The 27,658-nt window shown below is 46.5% G+C and overlaps 3 protein-coding genes and 1 pseudogene across 14 annotated transcripts in view; 2 read left to right on the top strand and 2 right to left on the bottom strand.

Moving 5' to 3' along the window:
* Nucleotides 1-1,095: 1,095 nt before the first annotated feature.
* Nucleotides 1,096-6,299, bottom strand: ARFIP2 (ADP ribosylation factor interacting protein 2). Of its 11 annotated transcripts, none has more exons than XM_030828746.1 (8): nucleotides 5,787-6,299; nucleotides 4,874-5,014; nucleotides 4,527-4,623; nucleotides 3,694-3,812; nucleotides 3,293-3,514; nucleotides 2,610-2,752; nucleotides 2,272-2,446; nucleotides 1,096-1,846 (listed from the first exon to the last, which is right to left on the bottom strand). In XM_030828746.1, exons 2-8 carry the CDS (start codon nucleotides 4,970-4,972, stop codon nucleotides 1,691-1,693), a joined length of 1,011 nt encoding a protein of 336 aa, XP_030684606.1. In that variant the 5' UTR covers nucleotides 4,973-5,014; nucleotides 5,787-6,299; the 3' UTR covers nucleotides 1,096-1,690. The 11 variants fall into 11 exon arrangements, with proteins under 11 accessions (XP_030684606.1, XP_030684608.1, XP_003254906.2 ...); XM_030828748.1 differs by having other exon boundaries at nucleotides 2,595-2,752; nucleotides 3,694-3,764; nucleotides 5,787-6,297; XM_003254858.4 differs by having other exon boundaries at nucleotides 2,595-2,752; nucleotides 5,787-6,296.
* TIMM10B (translocase of inner mitochondrial membrane 10B) lies at nucleotides 6,009-20,360 on the top strand. Of its 2 annotated transcripts, XR_004033566.1 has the most exons (4): nucleotides 6,025-6,110; nucleotides 6,312-6,407; nucleotides 6,600-6,844; nucleotides 19,572-20,360. XR_004033566.1 is itself a non-coding variant. In XM_003254860.2 (3 exons), exons 1-3 carry the CDS (start codon nucleotides 6,072-6,074, stop codon nucleotides 6,774-6,776), a joined length of 312 nt encoding a protein of 103 aa, XP_003254908.1. In that variant the 5' UTR covers nucleotides 6,009-6,071; the 3' UTR covers nucleotides 6,777-9,218. The 2 variants fall into 2 exon arrangements, 1 of the variants encoding a protein (XP_003254908.1); XM_003254860.2 differs by lacking the exon at nucleotides 19,572-20,360 and having other exon boundaries at nucleotides 6,009-6,110; nucleotides 6,600-9,218.
* LOC100585979 lies at nucleotides 12,264-14,417 on the bottom strand (annotated as a pseudogene).
* A 1,182-nt stretch (nucleotides 20,361-21,542) lies between the features above and the next one.
* DNHD1 (dynein heavy chain domain 1) overlaps nucleotides 21,543-27,658 on the top strand; it is an 83,555-nt gene continuing 77,439 nt past the window's right edge. The window contains exons 1-3 of the mRNA XM_030828751.1: nucleotides 21,543-22,113; nucleotides 22,395-22,477; nucleotides 22,581-23,766. Of these exons, the coding sequence (XP_030684611.1) occupies nucleotides 23,021-23,766 (746 nt within the window). The 5' untranslated portion in view covers nucleotides 21,543-22,113; nucleotides 22,395-22,477; nucleotides 22,581-23,020. The remainder of the gene's footprint in view (nucleotides 22,114-22,394; nucleotides 22,478-22,580; nucleotides 23,767-27,658) is intronic.

Raw genomic sequence — 27,658 nt, forward strand, 5'->3', positions numbered from 1 at the left:
AGGACTACTTTTCTCAACCGTATATTTCTCCCATGCAGTCTAATTTCTGCTTAAAACACTTCTCAGCTCCTTCTCCAGAGGGCAAAAGTCCTTAACCAGCCTGCAGTCTTCATCTAGCCACTCCCTCTTCATTTTTCATTCCAAGCAATTCCTCCCAGTTCCTACTCAGAGCCTTCATTATATGCTGGCCTCTCTGCTGGGGATGCTCTTCCCTTTACCCTGCCTGTTTGTCATCTACTCACCCTTCAGGTCTCAGCTTTTTTTTTTTTTTTTTTTTGAGATTGAGTCTCGCTCTGTTGCCCAGGCTGGAGTGCAGTGGCGCAATCTCGGCTCACTGCAAGCTCCGCCTCCCGGGTTCACGCCATTCTCCTGCCTCAGCCTCCGGAGTAGCTGGGACTACCGGCGCCCGCCAGCACGCCTGGCTAATTTTTTTTGCATTTTTAGTAGAGACGGGTTTTCACCGTCTTAGCCAGGATGGTCTCGATCTCCTGACCTCGTGATCCACCCGCCTCAGCCTCTCAAAGTGCTGGGATTACAGGCGTGAGCCACCATGCCCGGCCAGGTCTCAGCTTTCAAACTGACATCCCCATTTCCACCCCAGTCCATGGCAGATGCCCCTCCTTTGTGCTCCCATAGCGCCCTGTACTTCTGTATCCTAATACTTATCACTGTTTTGTAGTTGCCCGGTTACTGGTTTCTTTCCCCCAATAGGCCCTAAGCACTGTGGGCAGGGACTGTGTTTTATTCACTGATGTTTCCCCAGGGCCTAACGCAGTGCCTGGCAAATAAAAGCACTCAATAAATATTTGCTGTATGAATGAATGCACGATGAAGGTCAGCAAATCCAACCCCCTCTGGATCTGGTGCTCTTAAGATTCACAGCTATCTTGGTGCTGGCTAAAGGACAAATAAAGCTTTGGCTCCAACTGAGACTGGGAGAGAAGACTGGGTCTTCAAACCATCTCTGAAATCTGTGACTTCAGCTGCCTGGCCCCAGCTCTTTGGACTTGATAGGGTTCTGGTGTTTGATTAGACGGAGCATGTCTCCACCCAGGCCACCCTCCTAGAGTCCCCCACAAATTGACCTCGCTGGGCCTGCTTTTATGAAACGTTTATTCCTAGTGCTAGATCCCAATCTTCTTGGGCTCTAAGCACAATTAAACTGGGTGGGTGGGTGAGGGTAGGCCTATTCAGATGCAAGGCCAGCAATGGGACTCCCCATTATCCCCACCCCTTTGGTCCCAGTCCCCTTCTCTGCAATGGGCACGCATAGAGGAGAGACAAAGGGTATTAGACGCAACATCATTGGCCCAGGGGAGTCCGAGAAGAGCTGCCATTGGCTGACAGGGCATTTTCAGGCTCTGTCATTGGTCAGGGGGCACACCCCAGCCTGAAGAGTGATGCCATTGGCCAGGGAGTGGTTTTGTCATAGCCGTTGGCTGTGGAGTGGAAGGAAAAGATCTGGGAATGAAGCCCTGTGGCCAGGAAGATAGACAGGGCAGCAGCTTCTGGGCCTCCAGGCCCTCTTCCCACCATAGCAATGTGGGCAAAACTGCTGTCAGGCCCCAGCCAGAAAAAGGAGCCAAAGCCAGAGGGCAAGTGACAAGGGATGTACCATGTCCAATCTCCCACACCCTGGGGCTGCCCTTCCCAATGTCCTTCTTGATAGCCAAGTTGAGCTGGGAGCAGCTCACTGCTCCTCTAGCCAGGAGGGTTTCTCAGCTCCTGGAGGCCGCAGCTTGATGTTGAACTGCTGCAGGGTCTGCTCCAGCTGTTTCTGGTTCCCAGCAAAGTAGGCGGACACGGCATTGTGGAAGAGCAGCAGCTGCTTGTGCATCACCTTGATCTGGGGGTCCAGCAGGGTCAGCTAAGGCTGGACTCAGGCGCCCTTCTTTAGGGTCTATGAGCCTGAGCCCAGGCACAGACCAGGGGCACAAGGACTCTGCTCTGATGGTGCTTTTGGGGTAGGGGCTGAACTCTACCCAGGGAGTCAAAGGAGAAGGGTCAGTCTGATGGAAGAAACCTCACTGGATTTGTGGGCCTAGGGTTTTGGTACCCCAGCTGAGGGGGTGATTTTTCCCAGTTATGTTCCTGGAACCAGCAGCCAAATCCTCCAACAGGAAAGGGCCAGGAATTGGAGGGAGGGTCATCTGGAAAGGCCCAGGGGTTGAGGGGGTAAACATTCTACTCCCTAGCTAGGCTGCATTTCCTCATTCAATAATGGGGAGGATCTGAGGGGGTGGGCTAGGGTCAAGGGGGTGGGGTTGGCACCTTGTTTTCTTCCAGGAACTTCAGCTTGATGGCCACATCTCCCCGCAGCTTCTCATACTTGTCCCGATGGGCCTGGAAAGTGGCCTGGGCACTCTCGAGTCGACCACGTGTCCCTGCATCCCGGGGGCCTAGACTCAGCTCCTCTAAGTCTGTTCGGTAGGCATCATATTCCAGCCTGGGGAGGGGGTGATAAAGGCTGTTCTCCACCCCTTTATCCTCAACACATACTCTCCTTTCCTTCCTGAATTCTTATGCCCCTAATGCCCAAATTTCCACCCATGCCAGCCAACTCCCCAAACCCTAAGCCCTGCCAGTGCCCACACCTGGCAGCCTCATACTGTTTCACAGTCATAAGCGTGTCTTCCATGGTCTTGGTGACCAATGTGTTGATGCTAGAGACAAAGAAGTTCACAGCTCCTAGCAGCGTTTCCCCATTCTTGCATAGTAGTTTCTGTGTCTCTGCATTGTAGCCAAATTCCTCCTGAGGGCAGAAGGGAGGAACAGACCTTGAATAACACTCCCTACCTGACTGGAGCTGTAGAGCCCTTCATTCCCTTCCTCCCCGGGGAGGACGCAGCCAGCAAAACTGGAACAACCAAGGACTGCCTCCAGCAAGGATCTCTTAGCCGGAAAGTTAGTGGGATCACCCTGGGGATACCTGGGGTAGGAATGTGGGTGGTGGGCATTCTTGGGTAAGTTCACAAGACTGGAACAGTCTGAGAGCTAGTGTGGCAAGCAGGGGAGGGGCTCTGATTAGGCTGAGCACTGAAGGCATTCTCCCCAATGCAGAGAGGGGTTATTTTTGAGGCACCTAGTGTGCCCCCTCCCCCACCCCCTCCAACTTCTGGACCTCTGTACAAACCCTTAGGCTGCCTCCACAGGTGAGTGCTGCTGGGGGTAGGGCTGGGCCCACCCTGAAGGGGTTCTCCCTGTGGGCTGCAGGAGGGAGGGAGGATGAGGAATGACTGCCTGGGAGGGCCCATGCCCAGTTCTCCCACCCTCTTTGGTCTGGGTGAGGCACCTGAAGCTCTGGGGACTTCTGGCTGAGGTCAGCAAAGGCATCACCCAGTGCATGCTGGGTCTGCAGCAGGCTGTAGAGGTGGGCTGTCAGTGCCCGGCCCAGCTGCAGGACACTCTCATACTTGCGCTTCGTCTCACGCAGCAACTCAATTTGCAGCTCAAGCTCCAGGTCCACAGTCCGTGAGCCTCGACCAAATCGTTCTGATAACAGTTGCTTTGTGCACTGATTGGGAAATGGAGGTATAGATCAGAGTCCTAACAGCGTCCCCACACAACAGGTATCTACCCCAGCACCCCCCAGGCTCCTACTGTCAGCCACAGATGGGATATTACGATCATGAGGAAAAGGGAAAAAGGTACACATAAGGAGTTTTGGGAAAGGGAGAGGTGCTTAAATCCTACCTTATAGGTGTTGATGCCCCATTTCTTGACGATGTCAAACTTTTCTCCAGCAATGCCCCGAGCCACCTCATCTCCAGGGCCAGCAGGAGTGGTGCTGTGAGATGGATGGCGGCCAGACCCTAAAGGATCAAGTTCTCTGACACCAGCCTCTCTCAGATACACCAGACACCTCTGTGGCCCCCACCCATACTTCTCTTCCAGCACATGAAATTGACTTCCCTGAAGGAGATGCTACAGACAACTGGATTCTCCTGCTTACTAGGAGGAACTTGGACCTTGCACCGTGAGAACCAAATCCTGATATACATATGGCCTCCTTGGGGGTTAGAGGAGGGGTTTGCAGGGAGTTGTTGGTGTACAGGGGCAGAGGAAACAGAAGAAAATACACTGAGTTTTGGGGGCAGCAGGAGTCAAGGATGGTGGGTCATGATAACAAGAAACCTGGTTGCATTCCCATGTGGAATCTTAGTGTGACATTCAGGGCTGTTTGTTCCTCTAAACTTTAGAATCTAAAAATTCTAAGAAGCCTCACAAAGTTCCAACTCAGCCTCAAGCTGTAGAGCGGGGTATTCCTGTGAAGTAGGTCTTAACTTGACTCAGGTGGTAGCAGGGAAAGGACAAATGAGCCATTTCAGGGGCTAAGTGGCAAAAGGGAAATGGATGGACAACGCTGGGAGTTGCTTTTGGGCTGAGGAGAGTCCATGGGGTTCCTACAAACAGAAGTTCCCAAGATCTCCAGACATAATTCAAGCTTTCCTAGACATATCCTACGCTTCCCCAAACCATTCCTGTCCCCTCCTCCACCCAAGATTCCTGTTTCTGAACATTCATACCTGTGGGGATGAGTCCATCACCAGAGCCCCCATAGCCACCAGACACAATGCTGGTTTCATTGAGGTTGGGTCCTGACACCATCACCTGCTGGAGGTCCTATAGGCCAGAGAAGAGGGGTTGCTTGAGGAACACAGGGGCTGCAGAAGCATTTTGGAGGTGGGAACAAGTTTGGATTCAAGCATCATAAAGACAGTACACAAGGGAAATCTGCATAGAATCAAAATGATATGTAAAAAGAATGGAGTCAGATAAGTCAGGGGAAGGCTACTGGAATGGAGGGTGAGAACCCAGGATTTATAAATTGGATTCCTAAATTGAAACAATTAGAAGAATCAAACAGAAGCACCTGCTCCAGCCCATCATCTTCAGGAAGCTGCCTGGCTTCGCCGTTCCCGTGGATAGGGATCTCCATTGTGGCTGCCTTCCCTAGGATCCCGTCCGTCATGGCTAGGAAAGGTATTGGAGTAAAACTCTCCACCCCAGCACCCTGCAAAGCCCAACACAGAAGTTCTGGACACTTGCCAGCACTCTAGAAGAAGGAGGCCTCCTCTGTCATTTCTTTAAAGGCTGTCCCAGGGTTTGAGTGTCCCAGCGTTTGGCCATCATTCCTTTTTTCAGGTATATGTATTTCTCCCCTCCAAAACGCACATTTGCACACAGGCACACCAAAGCACGGTGTCTTCTCACAAGCCCCCAACCTCACCAGGACTCCGGTGATTATTTCTACACTCATTCAGCAGACATTTAGTGAGTGCCTACTATGTGTCAGGCACTATTTGTGACAATGAAAATACAACAGTGAAGAGGGAAAGTCTGCTTTCTTAGAACTTATCTCCATGCAGGCGTGTTTATGCTGAGCAGGAGATGAACCCTTTCCAGGGCTCAGGTCTTCACCCCCATATTCGGGTTTGTTCTCCATTGCTTGGCCTTTCACACTCCTTTAGTGTCTCTTCCCCCTTCCTTCAGGGGGTCTCCCCTCCTCTGTCTCATACACCTCGTCTTCCTCGGGCCCTCCCCACCAGGCCTTAGTTAGATCAGTTGGTGTATGTTCCCAGTCTCTGGTAAAAGCCTCTCTCTCCCAGAATATCGGTGATCCCTTCCACAGTCAGTTATGTCTCCCAGGTGTATGAGTCCCCGCCCCCACCCCCATACACCTGGACATCAGGTGTGTCCTCATCCTTCCCCGGGGCTCGGGGCATCTTGCCCTCTGGACAGGTTTGTGCGTTCAACTTCCCGTCGCCCAAGCATGTCCCTCTCACCTCGGGCCGGGCCGCTCTTCCCCTCAGGGCGCCAGGCCCGGGCCGCGCGGGGACCTCGGGCTCCAGTTCCCGTCGCGATCCTAGCAGCAGGTCAGGGATTCGGCGGAAGTGACGTCCTCTCCGGGCAGAAGAAGCCGGCCACGTCGCAGATTATAAGGGCGGAGGTGACGTCGCAGCCGGGGCAGGGCGATACTCGAGCTAGTTCTCGAGAGCAGCGAGAGGTTACTTCCGGGGCGGCACCGAGAAGCTAAACGGAAGTGGCGTAGGGCATGCGCCGGTGGCGTGATGGAGCAGCAGCAGCAGCAGCAACAGCAACTGAGAAACGTGAGTGAGAACTAAGTCGTTTCGGGGCCAGACGTTCAGCTCGCATTCCTGCACACATCGCGGGAACCCCATAGAGCCAGGGATTTGAGGGCTGGAATCCTCGGGCTATGGTGCGCGGGCCTGGGAAACTTTGGGCGGCGCGACCTTGACTAGAAGTGTGGGGCCGTTATCGCTGAGTTCGTGGTCCCCCTTTTCTCTCAGCTGCGTGACTTCCTGTTGGTCTACAATCGGATGACAGAACTCTGCTTCCAGCGCTGTGTGCCCAGCTTGCACCACCGAGCTCTGGACGCTGAGGAGGTGGGGAACTGTGTAGAGAGGTTACGCTGCAAACAGCGTTTAGCGGTAGACTGCTTCCCTCCTCACCCCACTTCTCCTACTTCTGGCCCTGGCCTTCCCACGACCCTCACCCCTAGGTTGGGCATGGGGAAGGAAGGAGGCGGGCCCGACAGGACACCTTTATCCTCCACTTAAACCCTATCTTCCTTCTAGGAGGCCTGTCTGCACAGCTGTGCTGGGAAGCTGATCCATTCCAACCACCGCCTCATGGCCGCTTACGTGCAGCTCATGCCTGCCCTGGTACAGCGTCGCATCGCAGACTACGAGGCTGCCTCGGCTGTGCCAGGCGTTGCTGTTGAACAGCCTGGGGTCTCTCCATCAGGCAGCTAGCCATCCCCAACCCCAGGAGGGAAGGCCCTGGATGGACCCTCAGATTGAAGGACCCAGTGGACCTTGGGGTTGGTGAATCCTAAACAGAGAGAATTCGAGGTTGCCTGAAAGCTGGGTGTCCTTGCTCCTTTTCCTGGAGCCAATATACCCGGTTTTTACTCAGTTTGATTTATATTCTGGGCAAGGAAGCTTTGCCTACTTTATTGGCACAATCCTTTGTTCTGTCGTTTAGTATCTGCTGGCTTTCAGCCCTGGCAGCTGAGAAATTGTCTTCTATATGTAGAAGGAAAACCTGAGCATTTGCAGGCATCTGGTTAAAGCAGGGTCTGTGTGTACAATTTTAAAATGGGTAATATGTCATGTTCTATCTTAGTTCATCTTTACAACAAAACTATGAGTAAGCGGTATTAGCCTCACTTAACAGATGAGAAAGAAGGATTCCAGAATGTACCAGAAGGCCATTTTATACAACAAGAGATTGGTTCCTGCCCAGATGACAGAAAATGGGAGCTCTGTCTAGTTGTCTTTAAGTCTGACGGACTTCAATGGCTCATAACCGTGAGCCAAGTATTTGTTGGTTCATAACTGTTGTTTTGTGAACTATGTCTTATATGTCTGCAATTCTGCTGGATCTAGGGAAAGGAGGAGCTATCAAAGTACAACGGATCAAAAAACCACAGGGCTTTTGGGCACTGCCTCCTTGAGAAGTTAGTGGCCACAGAAGAGAGATGAAATCTGTAAGAAGTCTGGAGTCTTTTGGAACTTCAGCCATTTCCCCAGGTTGTTACTTTCTTAGTATGTACAGTCTTCTCAGAATGAGCAGTAAAACCTTTGAACAAAGGTCTGTGTGCTTGTCTTCACGGGCAGTCAGGAAGGGAGAGATCTGGGGACCATATTCTGCAATACAGCCAAATCCAAGGAAGAGAAACTGAAGGGAGAAGTAGATGGCAATGGTTATGATAAAAAGGATAAAATGAAATCTTCGGGACTTCTTTAATGCTACCTTAATGTTTCACTGCTCGTCTAGAATCTCCTAATTCCAGCTTTCCATCATCTGCCCCACATTGGTCCCATTGAGTACATTCTGTGATTTCTAATTCCAGCCTCTCCATTCCTTTCTCATTATTGCCTCCCCTGCCCCCCAACTTTGTGTAATTTACTTCTGTATTCAGCGGCCTGGATAGCATATCATTCCATCACCCCATTTTCTTGCCACCATTGGCCATCTTTTTGTATCATTCCACTTATTTTGTCTTTTCTACTCCTCCATTCAAACTGCTAGAGAAAAACAGTTGTGTAATGAACGACAGTAAATATTCAAGGCCTCCAACCTCAGCCAAGTCCTCACACCAACACGCAGTCACGCAGTCACACCAACACACACCTTTATGGGTTCCTGGTCCATTTCCTTCTCTAATTACCATGGCGGTTATTTTACACCTCTACTGCTGTCCTTAATCCTATACCTGCCCTCATCAGGTGACCCTGTTTCCTTTTTTAGAGAAATTGAAGCTCTTAGACATTGGTTTCCACAGTAATAATTTTAAAACTTCTTTCAACTACCTACAAAGCAGATGTTCTATCCTATCTACAGAGCAGAAAATTGAAATTCTCAAGTAGCAGACCCGGTATTAAAGTGCAGATCTGACTTTAAAGTCCATGTTCATTTTACACAGCAGGCTGCCTCTTAAGATAGTATTTAATGAGCACCCACTTTGTGTAGGTTCTGATTTTGGTAGATGTCATGCTTTATCTTAATCTTTACAACAACTGTAAGTAAGAGGTATTAACCTCACTTAACAGATGAGGAAGCAAGAATCCAGAATGTGCCAAAAGGCCCTTTTATACACAGTTTCTTTCTTTTTTTTTGAGACAGAGTCTCGCTCTGTCGCCCAGGCTGGAGTGCAGTGGCGCGATCTAGGCTCACTGCAACCTCCGCCACCCGGGTTCAAGCAATTCTCCTGCCTCAGCCTCTCAAGTAGCTGGGATTACAGGCGTGCGCCACCACACCCAGCTAATTTTTTTTTGTATTTTTAGTAGAGACGGGGTTTCACTATATTGGTCAGGCTGGTCTTGAACTCCTGACCTTGTGATCCGCCCGCCTCAGCCTCCAAAAGTGCTGGGATTACAGGTGTGAGCCACCACGGCCGGCCTATACTAAGTTTCTTACTGAGAAAAATGGTTCCAATCATGTTTTTTGCCCTCTTTAGCTGCTATCTCTTGAACAGAAAAGTTTGTTAGGAAGGTAAAAGTTGCTGACTAGGACCTTACCCACTGAGTGGCACTCTGTCCTTGGGAGATATAAATGCAAGTAAAACAGGTTTGAACTTCTTAACTTCCAGAAGATAGGAGGATGGGACCTGTGATACTGTGCTGCTGGTGGGAGGACCCTTCCACATCAACATTTGTGTGTATCCTTGCAATAACTTCCACTGTGAATTATCTGTGCTTCCCGTCCTTCAATGTCACACAATAGTAATTGCTAAAGAAGAGCTAGGAGCATAGATCTGTCTGACTCTAAAGCCTTTGCTCTTTGAACTTTGAGAGCTTCTGTCTGTACTTAACCTGCCTCTAGGCATGAAAAAACAAGTGTCCCTCAGTCTGACCCATCTCTTAATCCCTTTCTTAAAATTTCAATCTCTTGTCCTGGTTCTTTCCTGTTTATAAATATGTTCAGTGTTCAGGAGAAAAACCTTATTCCTACCACTTTACCTTCCATAATCTGGTCTTCCTCAGGTTTTACCATAAAGTGATAGCCATTGGCATAATGGGAGCAATGTGATGTTCCAAGCACAACACTAAAGAATAAATGTTGACAAGCTTTATCATGTTACCATAAATGTAAACGTTGGAAATACTTTGTTGTTCCTGCCATTGTGGCTTCAGAACTGCCTACTCCTTTGCAAAGCCTCATTCTTTTGAGGCTATTCATCCATACAACCCTCTGATTACTTGTCTACCACTCTCATTTACTACTACTCTCCTGCTACTTTAAATAGCTAGCCCTTGGTCTTCCTATCCACTCCTTGATATTTTAACATTTACATAGACAATTCATTTGGTGTTTTGTCTCTTAGTTATTTGGCCCAATCTCTGATGATTTCCACTCTGTCTTGGCCACTCACTCCGTTTGTCATATCTTGGCCATTATCATCACCTCAAACTGCTCCATCTTCAAAATACTTTCATCTTATTTATTGATCATATTCCTTCCACTTGGTTTATTGAACTATTTCCTCTATCATTCTCTGATTTCACTGCAGCCAATGCTTCTGCTTTCCATTAGTACCTTCCTTCTTTAGATTCCTGTATAGCTTAAACTAGTGGTTTTCATGCAATAGGCTGAATTTCCTTGCCTTTCATCTCTTTTTGAACCCTTAAATAAAGTGAAACTTGTCTGTACGTGCATTTGGACAGCTAAATGCCACCCAAGGAAACTGTGGAGCAGATTTATATCACTATGAATCCATGGTTATCAGCTTCAAATGTAGTCTCAGCCCCATAGTCCTACTAGATTTTTCTAGTCATTTTAACTTTTCCCTGCAATGACTATTTGAAACCAACATTCTTAAATCTCTTATCACTCCCCCGCACCATTATCTTCACTTAATGCAAGTAACTATTTCTTACCTCATAGACAAAAGTAGAGGCTATTGGTCATTCTCTCAGCATTCTACAACTTATTTACCCACACATATGCATCATTCTTTCTCTTTTGTCTAAACAAGGCAAGCATACCTCTGTCTAAGGCCAGTGCCTATTCTGTGCTTGGAATCTTAGTCCTTCCCTCTTGGAGGATCTTTGACTTCCACTTTACTGAATTCTTCTCATCAGTGTTTAAACATGCTAAAGAGTCTCCTGTTAATAAACCACTTCATACCTCATTTCCCCTCCAGTTATACTTCCATCTTTTCTGCTTTACAGTTAAACTTCTCAAAACAGTTAGATAGTTTGGGCCTCTCCATTTTACAAGTCATTTTCCATTTCCATTCCTCAACTCAGTCCATTTTGACTTCTGCAACTCTCATTCTATTGAAATGGTTCTTGCCAAGGTCACCTTGGTGATCACCTTCCTATCCTTCAGTCCGGTGGTTATTTCCCAGTCCTCACTACCTCACTTCTCAGTAGCATTTAGTATTATTTTCTAGTTTGTTCTGATTAATACTCTTCCATTGGTGTCTGATTGTACTTTCATGGTTTTACTACTACCTCTTTGACCACAGCTGCTTAGCCTCCTTTGCAGGCTCATCCTCCTCCCAGCCTTTAAATCTGAAAGTTTCTCTAGGTTCTGTTCATCTCAGTCTAATTTTTCTAGGACAGTTACATCCCCACTCTGAACTTTAGTTACTGATGACTTCCAGATCTCCTCCAAGCTATTTGACATCTCCACTTAAGTATCTCAAAAACATCCCAAAGTCAACATGTTTCCTAATAAACTATCCTATGCCTGGTACCCATCCAGTTGGAGAAGCTAGAAGGCATTTGGCTTTTTCTATCACTCAATTGCCAAATCTTACCAGTTTACATTTCTAAATATCCCTTGATTCTCACTGCCCCTCTCTCCACCTTCACCATAATCTCCCACCAGGGTTATTGCAGTTGCTACTGCTTCCTATACCCACTTTTGTATCCCTTCAATCTGTTCTTCACCCATAAGCCATAACATGCAAACTAATGCTTAAACTTTGCAAGAGCTTCCCATTCTTAGGATAAAAACTGAAATTCTAAATATGACCTACAAGGCCCTGCATGATCCAGCCTGTGACTACTTCCAGCTTTATCTTATCAGTAACTATCAAACAATGGACTGTCAATACTATTTGCTGAATTTATTCAAATCACACTTCACTCTTTCCCTCTGCTCTAGCCACACGGGCCTTCTTTCACTTCCTCTAGATTGTCATGTACTGTTTCATCTCAAGGACTTTGTATGTGCTGTTTCCTGGCTTACAATGCTTTCCCCCTTTATCTACTTCTCATTCTTGAGATCCTAGTTACTATTTCCTCAAAGAACTCTTCTCAGACTCCAGCTCCCGTAATTCCTCATGCTTTTGGTGTATCGCACTTTTTTTCAATATATTTTTCAAGTTTTACTTTGAATGATGTTAATTACAGCATTTGAAGGGGAGGATCTAAATTCACACAAAATGGAAGGCTCTAAAATACACCCATTAAACTGCTAAAAAATAAATTGAGTGGTGAGAATACAACGGAAGTCCAATTTAGATTCTGAGTGTTGTCACCATGTGATTCTTCCAAGCTTATATCTGGAACTCCTGGAAGCTATTTCATATTCTGGTGGAGGGTCACAAAACCACAGCATGAGAAGGAATTAAGTCCTGAATTATTGGCTTCATCACATTCACCCTCTCCACCCCAGAATGGGAGAAAAGAAACAGTTACCACACCCTGCAGATCTTTTGGTGTAAAAGAGGTGATGATTAACTGGGGTGGAAACAGGTCATGAAGATCTGTCTAAAAGAGTCCCTTTCAAGTGCGTTTGCACACACCATCAGGCAACAAGCCTCTCATTAATTAGAGTTAGGAAACCAAGGTTCAATTCTCAGGAAGTCACAATTTCATTCATTTACTCAATATGAATTTACGAAATGCCTACATATTATTAGCTTCCACATGCAGTCATTTCTAGATAAAAAAGAAACCTGGCTTCTCTAGAGGGGCCACCAAGTTCCTTCTCCTAGTCTATAGCTGAAAGGACCTTTTTTGGAATTGGGTTTCTTCTCTACCTCTGAAAGAGTAACACTTTAAAGCTGAATTATCTTTAGCCTGGAAATTAACATATTTAGCCTGGAAGTCTAACATTTAGCAATGCTTGCATCCCAGACATACAGTAAAAGATACACTAAATTCTGAAGGTAGCTCTGCTGCAAAATAATGTAAAAGTAAACAATTGTACAGTATGCTCAAAATTTCAGTTCCAGACCTATCGTGTAACCACTGGCATTGTTATTCTTGCCATCCAGGATAGCTGACAGTGTCATTTTGATACCTGGCTTTAGGGTCTCAGTATATTCTAAATCTATTAGGCTATAGTTGTTCACTTAGCCAAGAAGCAGGTGTCAGGGTTGATCAGATACTTGGGTATTCCAAAGTGAGTGTTTGTATTAGTCTGTTTTCACACTTATGGTAAAGATATACCTGAGACTGGGTAATTTACAAAGAAAAAGGTTTAAAGGACTCACAGTTCCATGTGGCTAGAGAGGCCTCATCATTGTGGTGGAAGGTGAAAGGCACATCTTACATGGTGGCAGGCAGGAGAGAAAATGAAAGCCAAGTGAAAGGAATTTCCCCTTGTAAAACCATGAGATTTCATGAGACATTTACTACCATGAGAACAGTTTGGGGAAACTGCCCCCATGATTCCATTATCTCCCACCAGGTCCCTCCCACAACACATGGGAATTATCGGAGCTACAATTCAAGATTAGATTTGGGTGGGGACACAGACAAACCGTATTAGTGTTACTGTTTCCTGCTGTCCAGGTGAAATTGACAGTGGTCTCCAACTTCTTACTCACCTTCTGGTAAATGGAGCCACCAACTGTCCCATTATTTATGTTAGTGTGAAGTTGCAATTCATCAGACTTGTAGCCAACTGCAAAGTTGCTCTGGGTCACTCAGGATTTTGCAGTCTCAAAATGTATCTGGTAGCCAGCCAGTCAACCCTTGCAGCCCAGCACCAAAGCGCCCCAGATTGAAGGTCCAGTGATGTCAAAATCCAGGTTACAGCCCAGGTTGATGTGCTCCTGCTTGTAACTGGTGTTGATTTTAGCATTTTTCCCCCAGTATTAGGTGACAAGGGCGAATTGAGAGTCAGCTTCAGTCCACTTGCAAGGTGATCTTCCACAGTTATCTCAGTCCTAGTGTGTTGTGTGTTTCACTTCATAAACATCAGGCTGAACTCAGTCTCCAGACTGCCTGTCACTTTGGTGATTTCAGTGTTGGCTGAGCCTAAGCTTTCAAATTCCAATGCATTCTCAGATTTTGTTTTCAAGTTTTATTAGGCCATATTGGTAGCCGTTGGTGAAGACATTTCTGGCAGATTTGCCAAGATTGGCATACTTGGGTGGCACAGCCATCTTCTGCTCAGAGGCGGTAGTGGCAGGCTTGGCGGCAGCTATGACGGGGGCTTCATCAGGGAGGCATGGAGCAAAGCAAGCAGCCAGTGTGTAGTGCTTTTAATGGTGTTTCATCATATACCTCACAAAGTCAGAGTCCATGTCTGTATTGCTCACCATTATATCCTTATCACAGTGTTTGGCATATAATGTGTGCTCAACAAATATTTGTTGAATGACCATCTTTGAATCTCCTCCCAACTCAATTTACTATTAACATAACTAAGAGAAAGGCTTTTTTATCAGAAGAGACAGAAGTGAACCTGCACATCTAACATTTGACGTTTTTCCAATGATTTAAAGATGTTTTTCACCCAAAATCTCAGTAAGTGGTATCTTCTACCCTTAATAGTCACAGATCAGTCAACATCTAAAAGGCCCCATCTGGAGCAAATCATTCTGCCATTCTAGTTTCCACCTAATTTCTAAGTCCTATAGTTCTGCTTAAATATCTCTTAAACTGTTTTCCTTCTCTCCATCTTCATTGTTATTACCTTAACCAAACTTTCATCAGCTTTTTTTTTTTTTTTTAAGATGGAGTCTTGCTCTGCCCAGGCTGGTGTGCAGTGACGCAATCTCTGCTCTCTGCAACCTCCACCTCGCCTCGCGAGTCTCCTGCTTGATGCCTCCCAAGCAGCTGGGATTACAGGTGCCCATCACCACACCTAGCTAATTTTTGTATTTTTAGTAGAGATGGGGTTTCACCTTGTTGGTCAGGCTGGTGTCAAACTCCTGACCTCAGGTTATCCAACTGCCTTGGCTTCCAAAAGTGCTGGGATTGCAGGTGTGAGCCACTGTGCCCGGCCCCTTAAAATTTTATCAGCTCTTATACACATTACAGCAGCAGTCTCCTAACAGCTTTTGTTGTTGTTATACTTAAAAAAATTTTTTTAATTTAATTTTTAAAAAAGGAGTCCCTCCAGCTCCAGCACGGAGACACAGGGGCTCAACAGAGTGCTTCCTAATAGCTTCTTGTCTTGAGTCTAGACCCCTTTTGATTAGTTAGGAATTAGCTTAGTTACTTGTAATAGAGATTCTGTTTTTCCTTTTCTGGGTATGCCCCACATTCATCTATATATTCACATATTCCACAGATATTTGAGTGACTGCTTTTACCATTTTTAACGTAAGCCCTGCAAATACAGAGCTGAACAAGAACGTTCAATCCGTGTTCTCTTGAAACTTAACGTAGTTATGCGAAGGTTAATATAGGACCAGTAATCACAACTGTGATGAATGTTATAAAGAAGAAATGTATCTTGTAATGGAAACATACAGAAGTGCAAACTTTTTCTGTTTGAGGGATGAAGGAGAGCTTCACTGGAAGTTATTTTGAAGCTGAGACCCAAAGGATGAATTAAAATTAACCAGACAGGCCTGGCATGGTGACTCACAGCTATAATCCCAGCACTTTGGGAGGCCAAGGCGGGAGGATTACTTGAGCCCAGGAGTTCGAGACCAGCCTGGGGAACATAGTGAGACCCCATATCTACAAAAAAAAATAAAAAATAAAAAAAAATATGCTGGGCGTGGTGGCACATGCCTGTAGTCCCAGCTACGTGGGAGGCTGAGGTGTGAGGATTGCTTGACCTTGGGAGATAAAGACTGCAGTGAGCCGTGATCACCTCACTGCCCTCCAGCCTGGGTGACACAGCAAGACCCTGTCTCAAAATAATAAACCAGACAAAAGATAGAGAGAAGGTCTGTCCTCCTTTCCTTCAAGTCCTTGCTCAGATGTCACCTTTTTATTAAGGCTTACTCTGATTATCCTGTTTAAAATGGTAACCTATGCTCCCTTTAGACATTCCTGATTCCCTTTGCTTTGTTTTTTTCCATAACACATATCGCTTCTCACATGCTATGTAGTTTATTCATTTTATTCTTTTTTTTTTTTGAGATGAAGTCTCGCTCTGTTGCCCAGACTGGAGTGCAGTGGCATGATCTTGGCTCACTACAACCTCCACCTCCCAGGTTCAAGCAATTCTCCTGCCTCAGCCTCCCAAGTAGCTGGGACTACAGGCGCCCACCACCACGCCGGGCTAGTTTTTTGTATTTTTAGTAGACACGGGGTTTCACTGTGTTAGCCAGGATGGTCTTGATCTCCTGACCTCGTGATCCGCCCACCTCGGCCTCTCAAAGTGTCATTTTATTCTTTATTATCTGTCTCTACCACTTGAATGTAAGCTCCATAGCTCAGGAATTTCTGTCACTGTTTCTGTTTTGTACACTGATATAAACAAATGCTGAAAACAGTGCCTGATGCAGTTGATACTCAATAAATATTTGTTGAATGAAAGGAGGCAAGAAAGAATAGTCCCAGAGCAAATGTATAGAACTTGCCTTTAGAGAGAGAAAGAGCATCTCTAATTGGTAACAGGAAGGAGGGAGGAATGGATAAGAGCAGATCTAAATGATTTTAAAATTTGGCATTTGGAGATTGAGAGAATTCCTTTTATTTTATTTTATTTTTTTTTTTGAGACGGAGTCTTGCTCTTTCCCCCAGGCTGGAGTGCAGTGGCGCGATCTTGGCTCACTGCAAGCTCCGCCTCCTGGGTTCATGCCATTCTCCTGCCTCAGCCTCCCGAGTAGCTGGGACTACAGGCGCCCGCCAACACGCCCGGCCAATTTTTTGTATTTTTAGTAGAGACGGGGTTTCACTGTGTTAGCCAGGATGGTCTTGATCTCCTGACCTTTGATCCACCCGCCTCGGCCTCCCAAAGTGCTGGGATTACAGGCTTGAGCCACCGCGCCCGGCCGAGAGAATTCCTTTTAAATAGCATGTGATGGTTGGTTTTGTGTGTCAACTTGGCTAGGCTATATTACCCAGTTATTTAATCAAACACTAATTTGGGTGTTACTGTGAAGGCATTTTTATAGGTATGGCTAACATCTACACTTAGTTGACTTTAAATAAAGGAGATTACTCTTGATAATATGGGTCAGTTGAAAGCCTTCAGAGTAAAACTGAGGTTTCTCAGAGAAGAAGAAATTCTGCCTCAAGACTGCAGCATCAGGCCAGGTGCAGTGGTTCACACCTGTAATCCAAATGCTTTGGGAGGCCAAGATGGAAAGATTGCTTGAGTTCAGGAGTTCAAGGTTGCAGTGAGCTATGATCTGTACTCCAGCCTGGGCAACAGAGTGAGGTTTTGTCTCTAAAAAAATAAAAATTTAAAAAAGTTAAGAGGAAAAAATAAGACTGCATCATTAACTTCTGCATGAGTTTCTATCATGCCAGCCTGCCCTACAGATTTTGGATTTACCAGCCCCCACACATGTGTTACCCAATTTCTTAAAATATATGTCTTTATATGAATGTATATATCTTATTGATTCTGCTTCTCTGGAGAATGCTGATTGATAATACAGCATCTGCTTTTTTCAAATAGAAGGTAAAGTCATCATCTGAGAATAAAGCAGAAGGAAATGGAAGATGAGAGAGTACAAGAGGTTTGAAATACTCATTGCCCGGAATGGAAGAATGAACTGACAAAAGAAACAGAGTTTTAGGCAGTGTTGAGGGTTCAGCAGAGCTTGCTGAACAGAATTCCTTTCTGTCTTTGTCTGAAGAGCTTTGATTGTGTTTTTTTGTTGTTTTTGTTTTTTGAGACAGGGTCTTGCTCTGTCGCCCAGACTGGAGTGCGGTGGTATGAACACGGCTCACTGCAGCCTTAACCTTCTGGGCTCAAGTGATCCTTCCACCTCAGTCTCCCAAAGTTTTGGGATTACAGGAATGAGCCACGGCACCCACCTTTTTCTTGTTTTAAGGCCTTAAACTTTAAGGACTATTGTGACTCAGGTACTGTTCCTTGCCCTTTCATGAAAGAGTTGTCCATGCTGTTTATTCATACCCTCATTGAGTCCTTTGTCTTGTTCACCGTTATGTCAAAATGAATAACAACTAAACACTTAACATTTATATCAGATGTCTACTACTTACCAGGCTCGATTCTAAAGCATTTTGTGTGCATTAATTCACTTAATCCTCACAATACTATAAGGTAGACATTATTATCTTCATTTTCAAAAAGTGAAACTGAGGTAAAATATCCCATGACTAGTAAGTGATGAAGTTAGGATTTCAATCCAGGCAGTCTGATTCCAGAGCCTATCTTCTTACTCACAAATGAAGATTGTTATACATTTATGTATTTTTTTCCATGAATATTTTCTGATCATGTACTCATGGTGCCTAGTATAGGAGCTGGGGATAGAGTAGGCAGCAATCAGAATCTCTGCTACCATGGAGCTTATATTTCTAGTCAGGGGAAATAGGAAATAAATAAGTATTTATATGAAGTGGTAATAAGTGCTATGGAGAGAAGTAATGCAAGTAAAGAGGATAAGGGTGTTGGGGAGACAGTTGCTATTTTCTGTTGGGCAGTTAGGGAAGAACTCACTAATAAGGTGACATTTGAACAGAGAATTGAGAGAGTAAGCCTTGAGAACATCTTGAAGAAGTGTTCACTCTTCTACTGTTCAACTAGTTGTGTAAGCCACTAGTGGTCCTCTAGTATCCATTGTCTCCTTTCTTTACGAAAAGAGCCTCTAAATTTTCTGTTGGCATATGACCACTGAAAATAAAGATTAGATTTTGTAGGTTTCCTTACAGCTAGGTTTGGTCATGTGATTGATGTGTGCAGTTGCCAGGCTGTGCCCTTAAAAGAAAGGGTATGCCTTCTCCTTTCCTTTTCCCTCCATCTCACTAGTTGGGATGGGACCTGGCACACATGGTGGTAAATTATTTTGGACCTTAAAGATGAGGACTACTTCCTTGGAGAAGGCAGAACAACTAAAGGCTACCATGGTAGCCTCAGAGTACTTACATTTGGATGGTTATGTGAGAGAAAAAAATAAACTATCATGTTTAAGCCATGATATTTTGGGTCTTTTTATTGCAGCATTTGTGTGGCAGGTAGAAGTTTTAGATCAGGGGTCCCCAACCCTTTGGCCACAGACTGGTACCAGTCATGGCCTGTTAGGAACCAGGCTACACAGCAGGAGGTGAGTGGTGGGTGAGCAAGTGAAGCTTCATCTGTATTTATAGCCACTCTCCATCACTCACATTACTACCTGAGCTCTGCCTCTTGTCAGATCATTGGTGGCATTAGATTCTCTGCGGCAGCATTAGATTCTCATAGGAGCATGAACCCTATTGTGAATGGCATATGCTAGGTGGCATGCTCCTTATGAGAATCTAATGTCTAATGATCTGTCACTGTCTCCCATCACCCCCAGATTGGATTGTCTAGTTGCAGGAAAACAAGCTCAGGGCTCCCACTGATTCTACATTATGGTGAGTTGTATAATTATTACATATTACAATGCAATAGTAAAAGAAGTAAAGCTCACAATAAATGTAATGCATTTGAATCATCCTGAAACCATTAACCCCTCCCCTGGTCTGTGGAAAAAGTGTCTTCCACTACACTGGTCCATGGTGCCAAAAAGGTTGGGGACCACTGTCTCTGAGATTTCCTGCTCTCTAGTATATATCTCCCTAGTATATGCTGCATATTCCATGGGACTGTGAATATGACAAATTTTACTTACGTGAGAAGGTTATAATATATGGCATAGTTGACTGTAAATTGTCTGGGTGGGCCTGATCTAGTCACATGAGCCCTTTAAAAGCAGAGTGTTTTCTTTATGGTTGCAGAAGGGGACATCAGAAAAGTGTGAAGCATGAGAAGGGTTAGAGGCACTGTTGTTGGCTTGAAAATGGAAGAACCACGTGTCAAGGAAGACAGGTGGCCTCTAGGACCTGAGAGTGGCTCCTGGCTAATGGCCATGAAGAAAACAGCGACATCAGTCTTACAACTGCAAGAAACTGAATCTTGCCAACAACAATAATAGCTTGGAAGTGGATCCCCCCCCCCACCCCCTAGAGCCACCAGATGAGTAGCCCCGTCAACATCTTGACTTCAGGCTTATGATACCCTGAACAGAGAATCCAGTAAAGTCATGCTGGACATCTGATCTACAGAACTGTGAGATACTACATAGGTGTTTGTTTTTAAGCTGCTTAGTTTGTAATAACTTGTTACGCAGCTCCAGAAAACTTGTGTATTAGTGGGGATTCTCCAGAGAAACAGAACTGATAGGCTGAGAAGTCCCACAATCTGCTGTCTACAAACTAGAGAACCAGGAAATCTGGTGGTGGAATTCAATCCAAGTTTGAAGGCCTGAGAGCGAGGATCACTGATGTCCACAGACAGAAGATGAATGTCTCAGCTAAAACAGCAAATCTACCAGCTGCCTGTTTAAATTCTCTTTAGGCACCAGATTGTACAATGCCCATCCACATTGGTGAGGATGATCTTTACTTAGTCTACCTATTCAAATACTAATCTCTTCCAGGAATACCCTCAAAGACACACCCAGAAATAATGCTTTACCAGCTATCTGAGCATCTCTTAGCTCAGTCAAATTGACAAATAAAATTAACCATCACAGCCGGGCATAATAGCTCGCGCCTGTAATCCCAGCATGTTAGGGGGCTGAGGTGGGAGGATTGCTAGAGGCCAGGGGCTCGAGACCAGCCTGGGCAACATAGTCTCTACAAAATATAAATAACAGTCATAACTTGTGTATCTCCTAACTGATACACAAGCAGACAGCACAGCATGCATGTAGTCTGTGAGGTGGGGGTACGTCTGGTGTGATTCAGGCACAGCGGTAGTAGAGTGTGAATATGGAGAGAGAAGCCTACAGAGGTAGCAGGCAGTTATCAGCAATTTGTAGGCCATGATAGGACTTTGACCTTCAGCTGAAGGAATTAGATGAGAGGGCATTAGTGAGCTTTGAGCAGAGGAGTGATAGGATCTGCTTGTATTTGAAAAGGATCACTGGCTGCTCTAAAAAGAATAGATTGTAGGGGCAATGGTGAGAAGCATGAGAAGGGTTTGAGGCAAGGAGAACAGTTCAAAGGCTGTGGAAAACCCAGGTGAGAAATGATAGCAGCTTAGACCAAGGTTGTAGTACTTAAGATGGTGGGAAATAGTTGGATTCTGGATATATTCTAAAGGCACAACCAACAGAATTTCCTGAAGGATTACTTATGGAGGGAGGGGAAAGAGAGAGGGAAAGAGAAGAGGGGAAGAGAAAGAAGGGGTTTGGAAGAGGTCTCAAAGCTGACTCCAAGGTTTTGGTGTGAGAAACCAGAAAGAATGGATTTGCCATTGACTGAGGTGGGAAAGACAGTGAAAGGAGCAGCATTTCTTTGGTGGGGAAAGGGTGGTTAGGAGCCTGCTTTTGGACATCTTAAGTTTGAGATACCTATAAGCTCTCCAGGTGGAGATATTAAGTAGGCAGTTGGATATACTAATCTGATTTCAGAGGAGAGGTGGGCTGAATTTCTTTTTTTATTTTAATCATTCAACTTTTTTTTTTTTTTTGAGACGGGGTCTCCCTCTGTCGCCCAGGCTGGAGTGCAGTGGCGCGATCTCTGCTCACTGCAAGCTCCGCCTCCTGGGTTCACGCCATTCTCCTGCCTCAGCCTCCCGAGTAGCTGGGACTACAGGAGCCCACCGCCAAACCCGGCTAATTTTTTTGTATTTTTAGTAGAGACAGGGTTTCACCATGTTAGCCAGGATGGTCTCGATCTCCTGACCTCATGATCCACCCGCCTCGGCCTCCCAAAGTGCTGGGATTACAGGCATGAGCCACCGCGCCCGGCCTCATTCAACTTGATTTTTAAAAATCAGCCCTTCCATAAGCCCTCCCCCCAAAAATCCCCCTCCCCCCGTGCCAAATAGATGTTGAGCTCCTTGAGATCAAGGATTTTGTTTTATTCGGGCTTCTTTTGGGGAGGTGGGATAGGGTAGATGGATACGTTGGGGGTGGGGATGGGGAAGTACCAAAGACATACCAAAGACCTGGCACTAGTTTAGACACTCAGCGAATGGATATAAACACCTGCTTGCGACACCCTCTGGATTGCTAATCTCCCGAGTCAACCGTACTGCACGTGCAGTTCAGACCCCCCGCCGGGTCCTCTACAGGTCCCTGTCCCAGGCAAGCCTCAGCCCACAGGTTCGACCTAGTTCTGCCCCTCCTGGCTCGGGCTCTGCCCTCTCGGCCCCGCCTATATCGGACCCTGGCCCCTCCTCTTTCTGGCTCCCCCGGATGCTCTTGGGAAAGACTCGATCCTTCTAGGATCTTGTAACGGTTCTAACAGCTGGGTGCGGGTGGAGCTGCGGGTGAGTCCTTGGCTCGGGATCCATTTCTCTTTGTTTCCTAGGACCCGCTCTCGCCCCTGTGCTCAGGACCCCCTCCCACAGAGTCCGCCTCCTCTTCCCCGGTCTCCCAGCCCCCTCCTTTGCCTCTTCATAACGTCTTCCCCTACCCGCATCCTGACCGTCATTTGCTGTGCCTGCTCCTCGGCTTTCTGTCTTCACGACCTTCTTAGCCTGTGGGCGAAGACGTCATGGGACTGGGGCTTTGCTGCCTTTGAGTGACGACCTGTTAACCCGTTTTTCAGGCGATCGCCAGCTCGAGTGCAGATTCCTTGCTGTGACCGAGGTTCAGAGTGAGCTCTGTCAGTGTGTCAGTTTGCCTCTTCAGGTGATTGCACGTGCGTGTGCGAGTCTCTCCGTGTATGGGTGGCTATGATTAGGGTGAGCTTCAGACTGGAACTCAAGTCTAAGTTCATTCACTGCTCCAGCAGGCACTCTTCAATGAAACCTCATCAGCAGATCGGGCTGTCTTCCTTTGCCTTGCCTCCTAACCCCCGTAGGCCAGGTGAGGGGGACAGGGTTCTGGGAGGTAAGAAGGAACTCTTCTGCAAGGAGGGCTGTCACCTCTGTCTTAGGCCTGCTCCTTACCAGTCTTTAGGGAAGCAGGGAGGGCCTGAGGGTCTCAGGAAAGGCTCTCTGCTGGTCTGGCTCTGCTCTGTAGCTCCATCTATTTCCCTGTCCCAGGTCCTTTCTTCCTCCTAACCCCATTGACTCTGACCATCCCCTGCCCAGAGCCTGAGGTCCCTTCTCTGGTCCCTCTCCTGGGCTGGCCCATGCAGGTGAGGCCCAGCATCTGGCATCCTGGAACTGGCAGTTGGAGCCTGAGCTGTGGGCAAGGTCACTTCGACAGCAGTTGAATGCCCAGCTCCTCATGGTCCCGGAGGAGAGGAGGGTAGGTTTGTCTTCTGATGAGACATCATCTGATGCCCTTAAGTCTTGGCACTCCATATATGTCTTGGACAGCAAAGAACAGCCCTTGGCCTGCCAGCAGAAACAGAGACAGTTGGTGAAGCCAGTGACTGAGTCAGAGCAGCCCACAGTGCTGGAACTCCTGCTAGCTGAGCTCCGAACTCTGTTCTCAGCTGTGTTGCAGGACAGTAGCCCTGCAGCTTGGCGCTATCTGCATGCAGTACTCGGTCTACTGCCTCCATATCGTGAGTTGCTAGTTGGCCACCTTGATTTACTGCCCTTCCTGGAGCAGCTGTACTGCTGGGCACCCTGGGTCCAAACCCACCTCCATCTGGACCTGCTAGGTGCCATTGTCCAGGCCTTTCCTCCAGACAGCTCTTTGTTAGACAGTGCTTCCCATGCTGACTGCTGTCCCCAGAAGCGGAGGCTCCATCACAGGCCCCCATGCCCAGCTTGCCCTTTTGTGCAGGCCCAGTGGAGTAGGCAGCAAGTAAAGGAGGAGCTGGCCACCTGGCTGCGACCATTGACACTGCCTGAGCTGCAGCGCTGCCTGGGCATTGTTGGTGCTCAGGTGGCCCTAGAAGAGGCTGTGTGGCTGGATGGACTTAGTCTCCTTCCCTTGGCACTGGCAACGGACATCCCTGTACAGTATGAAAGCAGTGACACTGACAATGCAGAGGAGGAGCCTGTTGGAAGAAAAGAGACCAGGTAAGTGAGGGACTCAGTCTAGGGCTTTGAGCAGAGGAGAAAAAGGAGCTGTTTTATGGGTGCCCCTAGGGCCAATTGGAAGTTTAGATCCAGCTCTCTTTATCATAGGGATTAGCCCAACTCCATGCAAAGCTAGTGTGAGGCTACTTTCCTCTTCCTTTTTCTCTGCAAAATAAACTCAGTGGTGTTAGTGTTAATCCCCAGAGAGAAATACAGAAATTAATGAAAATCAGAAGTCAGCTTTGAGGTAGCCAAAGCTTTAGAATAACAGCTTGACTTTTCAGTTTCCAGGCTTCTTTCTTAGATGATGCCAGAAGTCTCCTTAATTCTTTTTCTATAATTCATTCATAATCACTGAACATTGCCTGGGCCTACCGTGAGTTGATTCCTGGATGTTGGGTCTTTCCCTCAAGGTACCCCTGGGGAATGTGTGTCTGAGTGTCCTTCCTACATGTCTATGTGAGCTAAACCAGCTCCAAGGAAGAGTGGAGATGGCAGCACTACTGGATAGAATTTCATTTTGACCCTTCCAGAGTCTTCTTCTTAACCTGCCAATGTGGGCACTCTGGCTGCTTGAGTGATATTTTTTTCTTTGGTTTCTCTCTCTCTCTCTCTCCCCTCTTCTTTCTTTCTTTTTTTTTTTTTTTTTTTTTTTGAGACGGAGTCTCGCTCTGTCACCCAGGCTGGAGTGCAGTGGCGCGATCTCGGCTCACTGCAAGCTCCGCCTCCCGGGTTCACGCCATTCTCCTGCCTCAGCCTCTCCGAGTAGCTGGGACTACAGGCGCCCGCCACCACGCCCGGCTAATTTTTTTGTATTTTTAGTAGAGACGGAGTTTCACCGTGGTCTCGATCTCCTGACCTTGTGATCCGCCCGCCTCGGCCTCCCAAAGTGCTGGGATTACAAGCGTGAGCCACTGCGCCCGGCCCTTTCTTTCTTTTTTTGAGATGGAGTCTCATTCTGTCACCCAGACTGGAGTGCACTGGCATGGTCTCAGCTCACTGCAACCTCCGCCTCCCGGGTACAAGTGATTCTCCTGCCTCAGCCTCCTGAGTAGCTGGGACTACAGGCACGTGCCACCATACTCAGCTAATTTTTATATTTTTAGTAGAGACAGAGTTTCACTGTGTTGGCCAGGCTGGTCTCGAATTCCTGACCTCATGATCCGCCCACCTCTGCCTCCCAAAGTGCTGGGATTACAGGCGTGAGTCACTGCGCCCAGCCCTATTTTTTTCTTTTTTAAAATATCTGGCTATCAGAAGAGCTCTCTTTTTTTTTTTTTTTTTTTTTGAGACGGAGTCTCGCTCTGTCGCCCAGGCTGGAGTGCAGTGGCGCGATCTTGGCTCACTGCAAGCTCCGCCTCCCGGGTTCACGCCATTCTCCTGCCTCAGCCTCCCGAGTAGCTGGGACTACAGGCGCCTGCCACTACGCCCGGCTAATTTTTTGTATTTTTAGTAGAGACGGGGTTTCACCATGTTAGCCAAGATGGTCTCGATCTCCTGACCTCGTGATCCGCCCGCCTCGGCCTCCCAAAGTGCTGGGATTACAGGCTTGAGCCACCGCGCCCGGCCCTGAGCTCTCTACAGGATTTCAGAATGCTTACAGAGACCTTCTCTTCTCAGCGTTCTTTAACTTTCTTTTTTTTTTTTGAAACAGAGTCTCACTCTGTCGCGCAGGCTAGAGTGCAGTGGCCTGATCTTGGCTCACTGCAACCTCTGCCTCACGTGTTCAAGCGATTCTTTTCCCTCAGCCTCCCAAGTAGCCAGTATTACAGGCTCATGCCACCATGCCTGGCTAATTTTTGTATTTTTAGTAGAGACAGTGTTTCGCCATGTTGGCCAGGCTAGGTTTCCAACTCCTGGTCTCAAGTGATCTGCCACCTCGGCCTCCCAAAATGCTGGGATTACAGGCATAAGCCACCGTGCCCAAGAGAGTTCTTTAACTTTAGTCTTGGAATTCTCCTTGTCCTCTGGCCTCATTTTCTAGACAATGCTTCGTAGCTGTCTGTGGCACATTTACTGTTCGGGAAGAAGGCTAGTTTTACCTTTAATTAAGCTTGGCTTCCTTAGTTTTTGCTGTAAGTTTATGGCTGGGTCAAGTCTTTCCATTAAAGCCTAATGTTAGATAGATAGGCAGGATTCTGGGGCCCTAATGGAAGGTGGCCAATGCCACAAATTTATGGTAGCCCTATCGGAATCTTTTCCTTTTTCAAAGAGCTGCCCTGTGCCTTGAGTACAAGTTTCCTTTCCTGGGGGAACTTAACTGAATTGGCATGGGCTGAGATGTTGGGAAGGGATCAAGTTCTTTGCCCTCCCTTTGAACCTGGCAGTAAACCTCTGAGGTCTAGCTAATATGGCTTAATTTGCATTACATTCTACAGGAATGGCTTGCCAGGCATTCATTCATTCAATAAGTGTTGGATAGCTACATTTATTAGGATCTGCAAGATGCTAGGGATACAGAAGTGAATGAGACAGACTCAATCCCTTCCCTTAAGGTATTACAGTTCAGTTAGAGAGATAGAGTTAAGTTGATAACAAGTAAAATATAATTACAAATTGTAATAAGTGCTATAAAACAAAGGAATACTGTCTTTTGCCTGGCTGCTCCTCTGGGGGTGGGAGAGAGAGAGAGAGGGGGAGTGTAGTTAGGGGAAAGTATGTGTGGGGAGTGTTCAGGTCTAGATTAGATTAACAAAAACATCAAACAGAGTTTCAAGGAGGAGGGAGCAGTCAGTAGTATTACATGTTAAATGAGACAAGTAAGAAGAATGAAAATGTTCATTGGATGTAGTAACAAGGAAGAGGTTAAGTTTTGTGGGGAGGAAGCTAGATTGTGGTGCATTGAGGAGTGAATGGAAGATGAAGCGGAAATCGCATTTTACAATTTTTTTTGTGAAGCTTAGCTTGAACGGAAAAGACAAATAGCAGGGCAGCAGCTTGAAAGAATTTTGGTGTCTGGGTAGGGATTTTTTTTTTTTATAGAGAGATGCTTATATCCCTTAACACAGTGCTTGAGAAGTAGGTGCTCAATAAATATTTGTAGACTAAATGAATAAATAGACCAAGGTAAGAAGAAGAGTAGATTAAAAATATATCATAGAGAATAAGGGGTCCAGAGCACAAATGGAGGAATCAATCTTACAGAGAAGAAAGGATACTTCTTCCTCTGAAATTGGGGGACAGATAAGTGTGGGGGAAGGCAACTGAAGTTGAGGGAATTGGCTAATGGCTAAAAACTTCAGCTTTCTCCAGGCAGGGAAGGAGACAGAGAATGGGGTGGAACTGGGAGCTCAGCAGGGCTTGCATGGAGTTAGGGATAGCAGTTTGAGAGGCCTGAAAGAGGTAGCTGCCTGAGGACTTGTGTGAAGACATCAGAGCAGAATGAGCCCACAGCTCATTGGACACCAGGAACCTGTAGAGGAGCAAATGTCCTTGGTTTTGTGATCTTCTGAATATACTATATCATATAGGACTTTGCTGAGAAAATGAACGTATAAGAGCAATTTTACCATTTAAGATGTCCTGATCCAACACAACAGTTCATCAAGGACATATGTGTAAAGGTTATAAACCATGTTGTTGATATGAATTCTAGAATAGGATTGCACTGTTATCCCTGGGGAAACTTGTGTTGATCTAAGTTTGGGTCAGTTAATGATACTGGTATATTCTGACTGGCTAAGTCTAAGTTAAATCATTCCAGAGTTTTTTTTGTGTGTGTGCTCTCAGGTCACCCCAACTGAAAATTATTAGTCATTCACTTTTGAGTTATTGGTAACTAATTTCCGTACCAATTTTGTTGGCCAGAATGCAGAAGAGTAAGAGGATGAGTGTAGTGGTGCAGGCTTGAGGGGGCCACCATTGGATCTTGGCAGGAAAGGAAAGAATATGA

This window comes from Nomascus leucogenys, chromosome 15 (assembly GCF_006542625.1).
Source record: "Nomascus leucogenys isolate Asia chromosome 15, Asia_NLE_v1, whole genome shotgun sequence".
NCBI lineage: Eukaryota > Metazoa > Chordata > Mammalia > Primates > Hylobatidae > Nomascus > Nomascus leucogenys.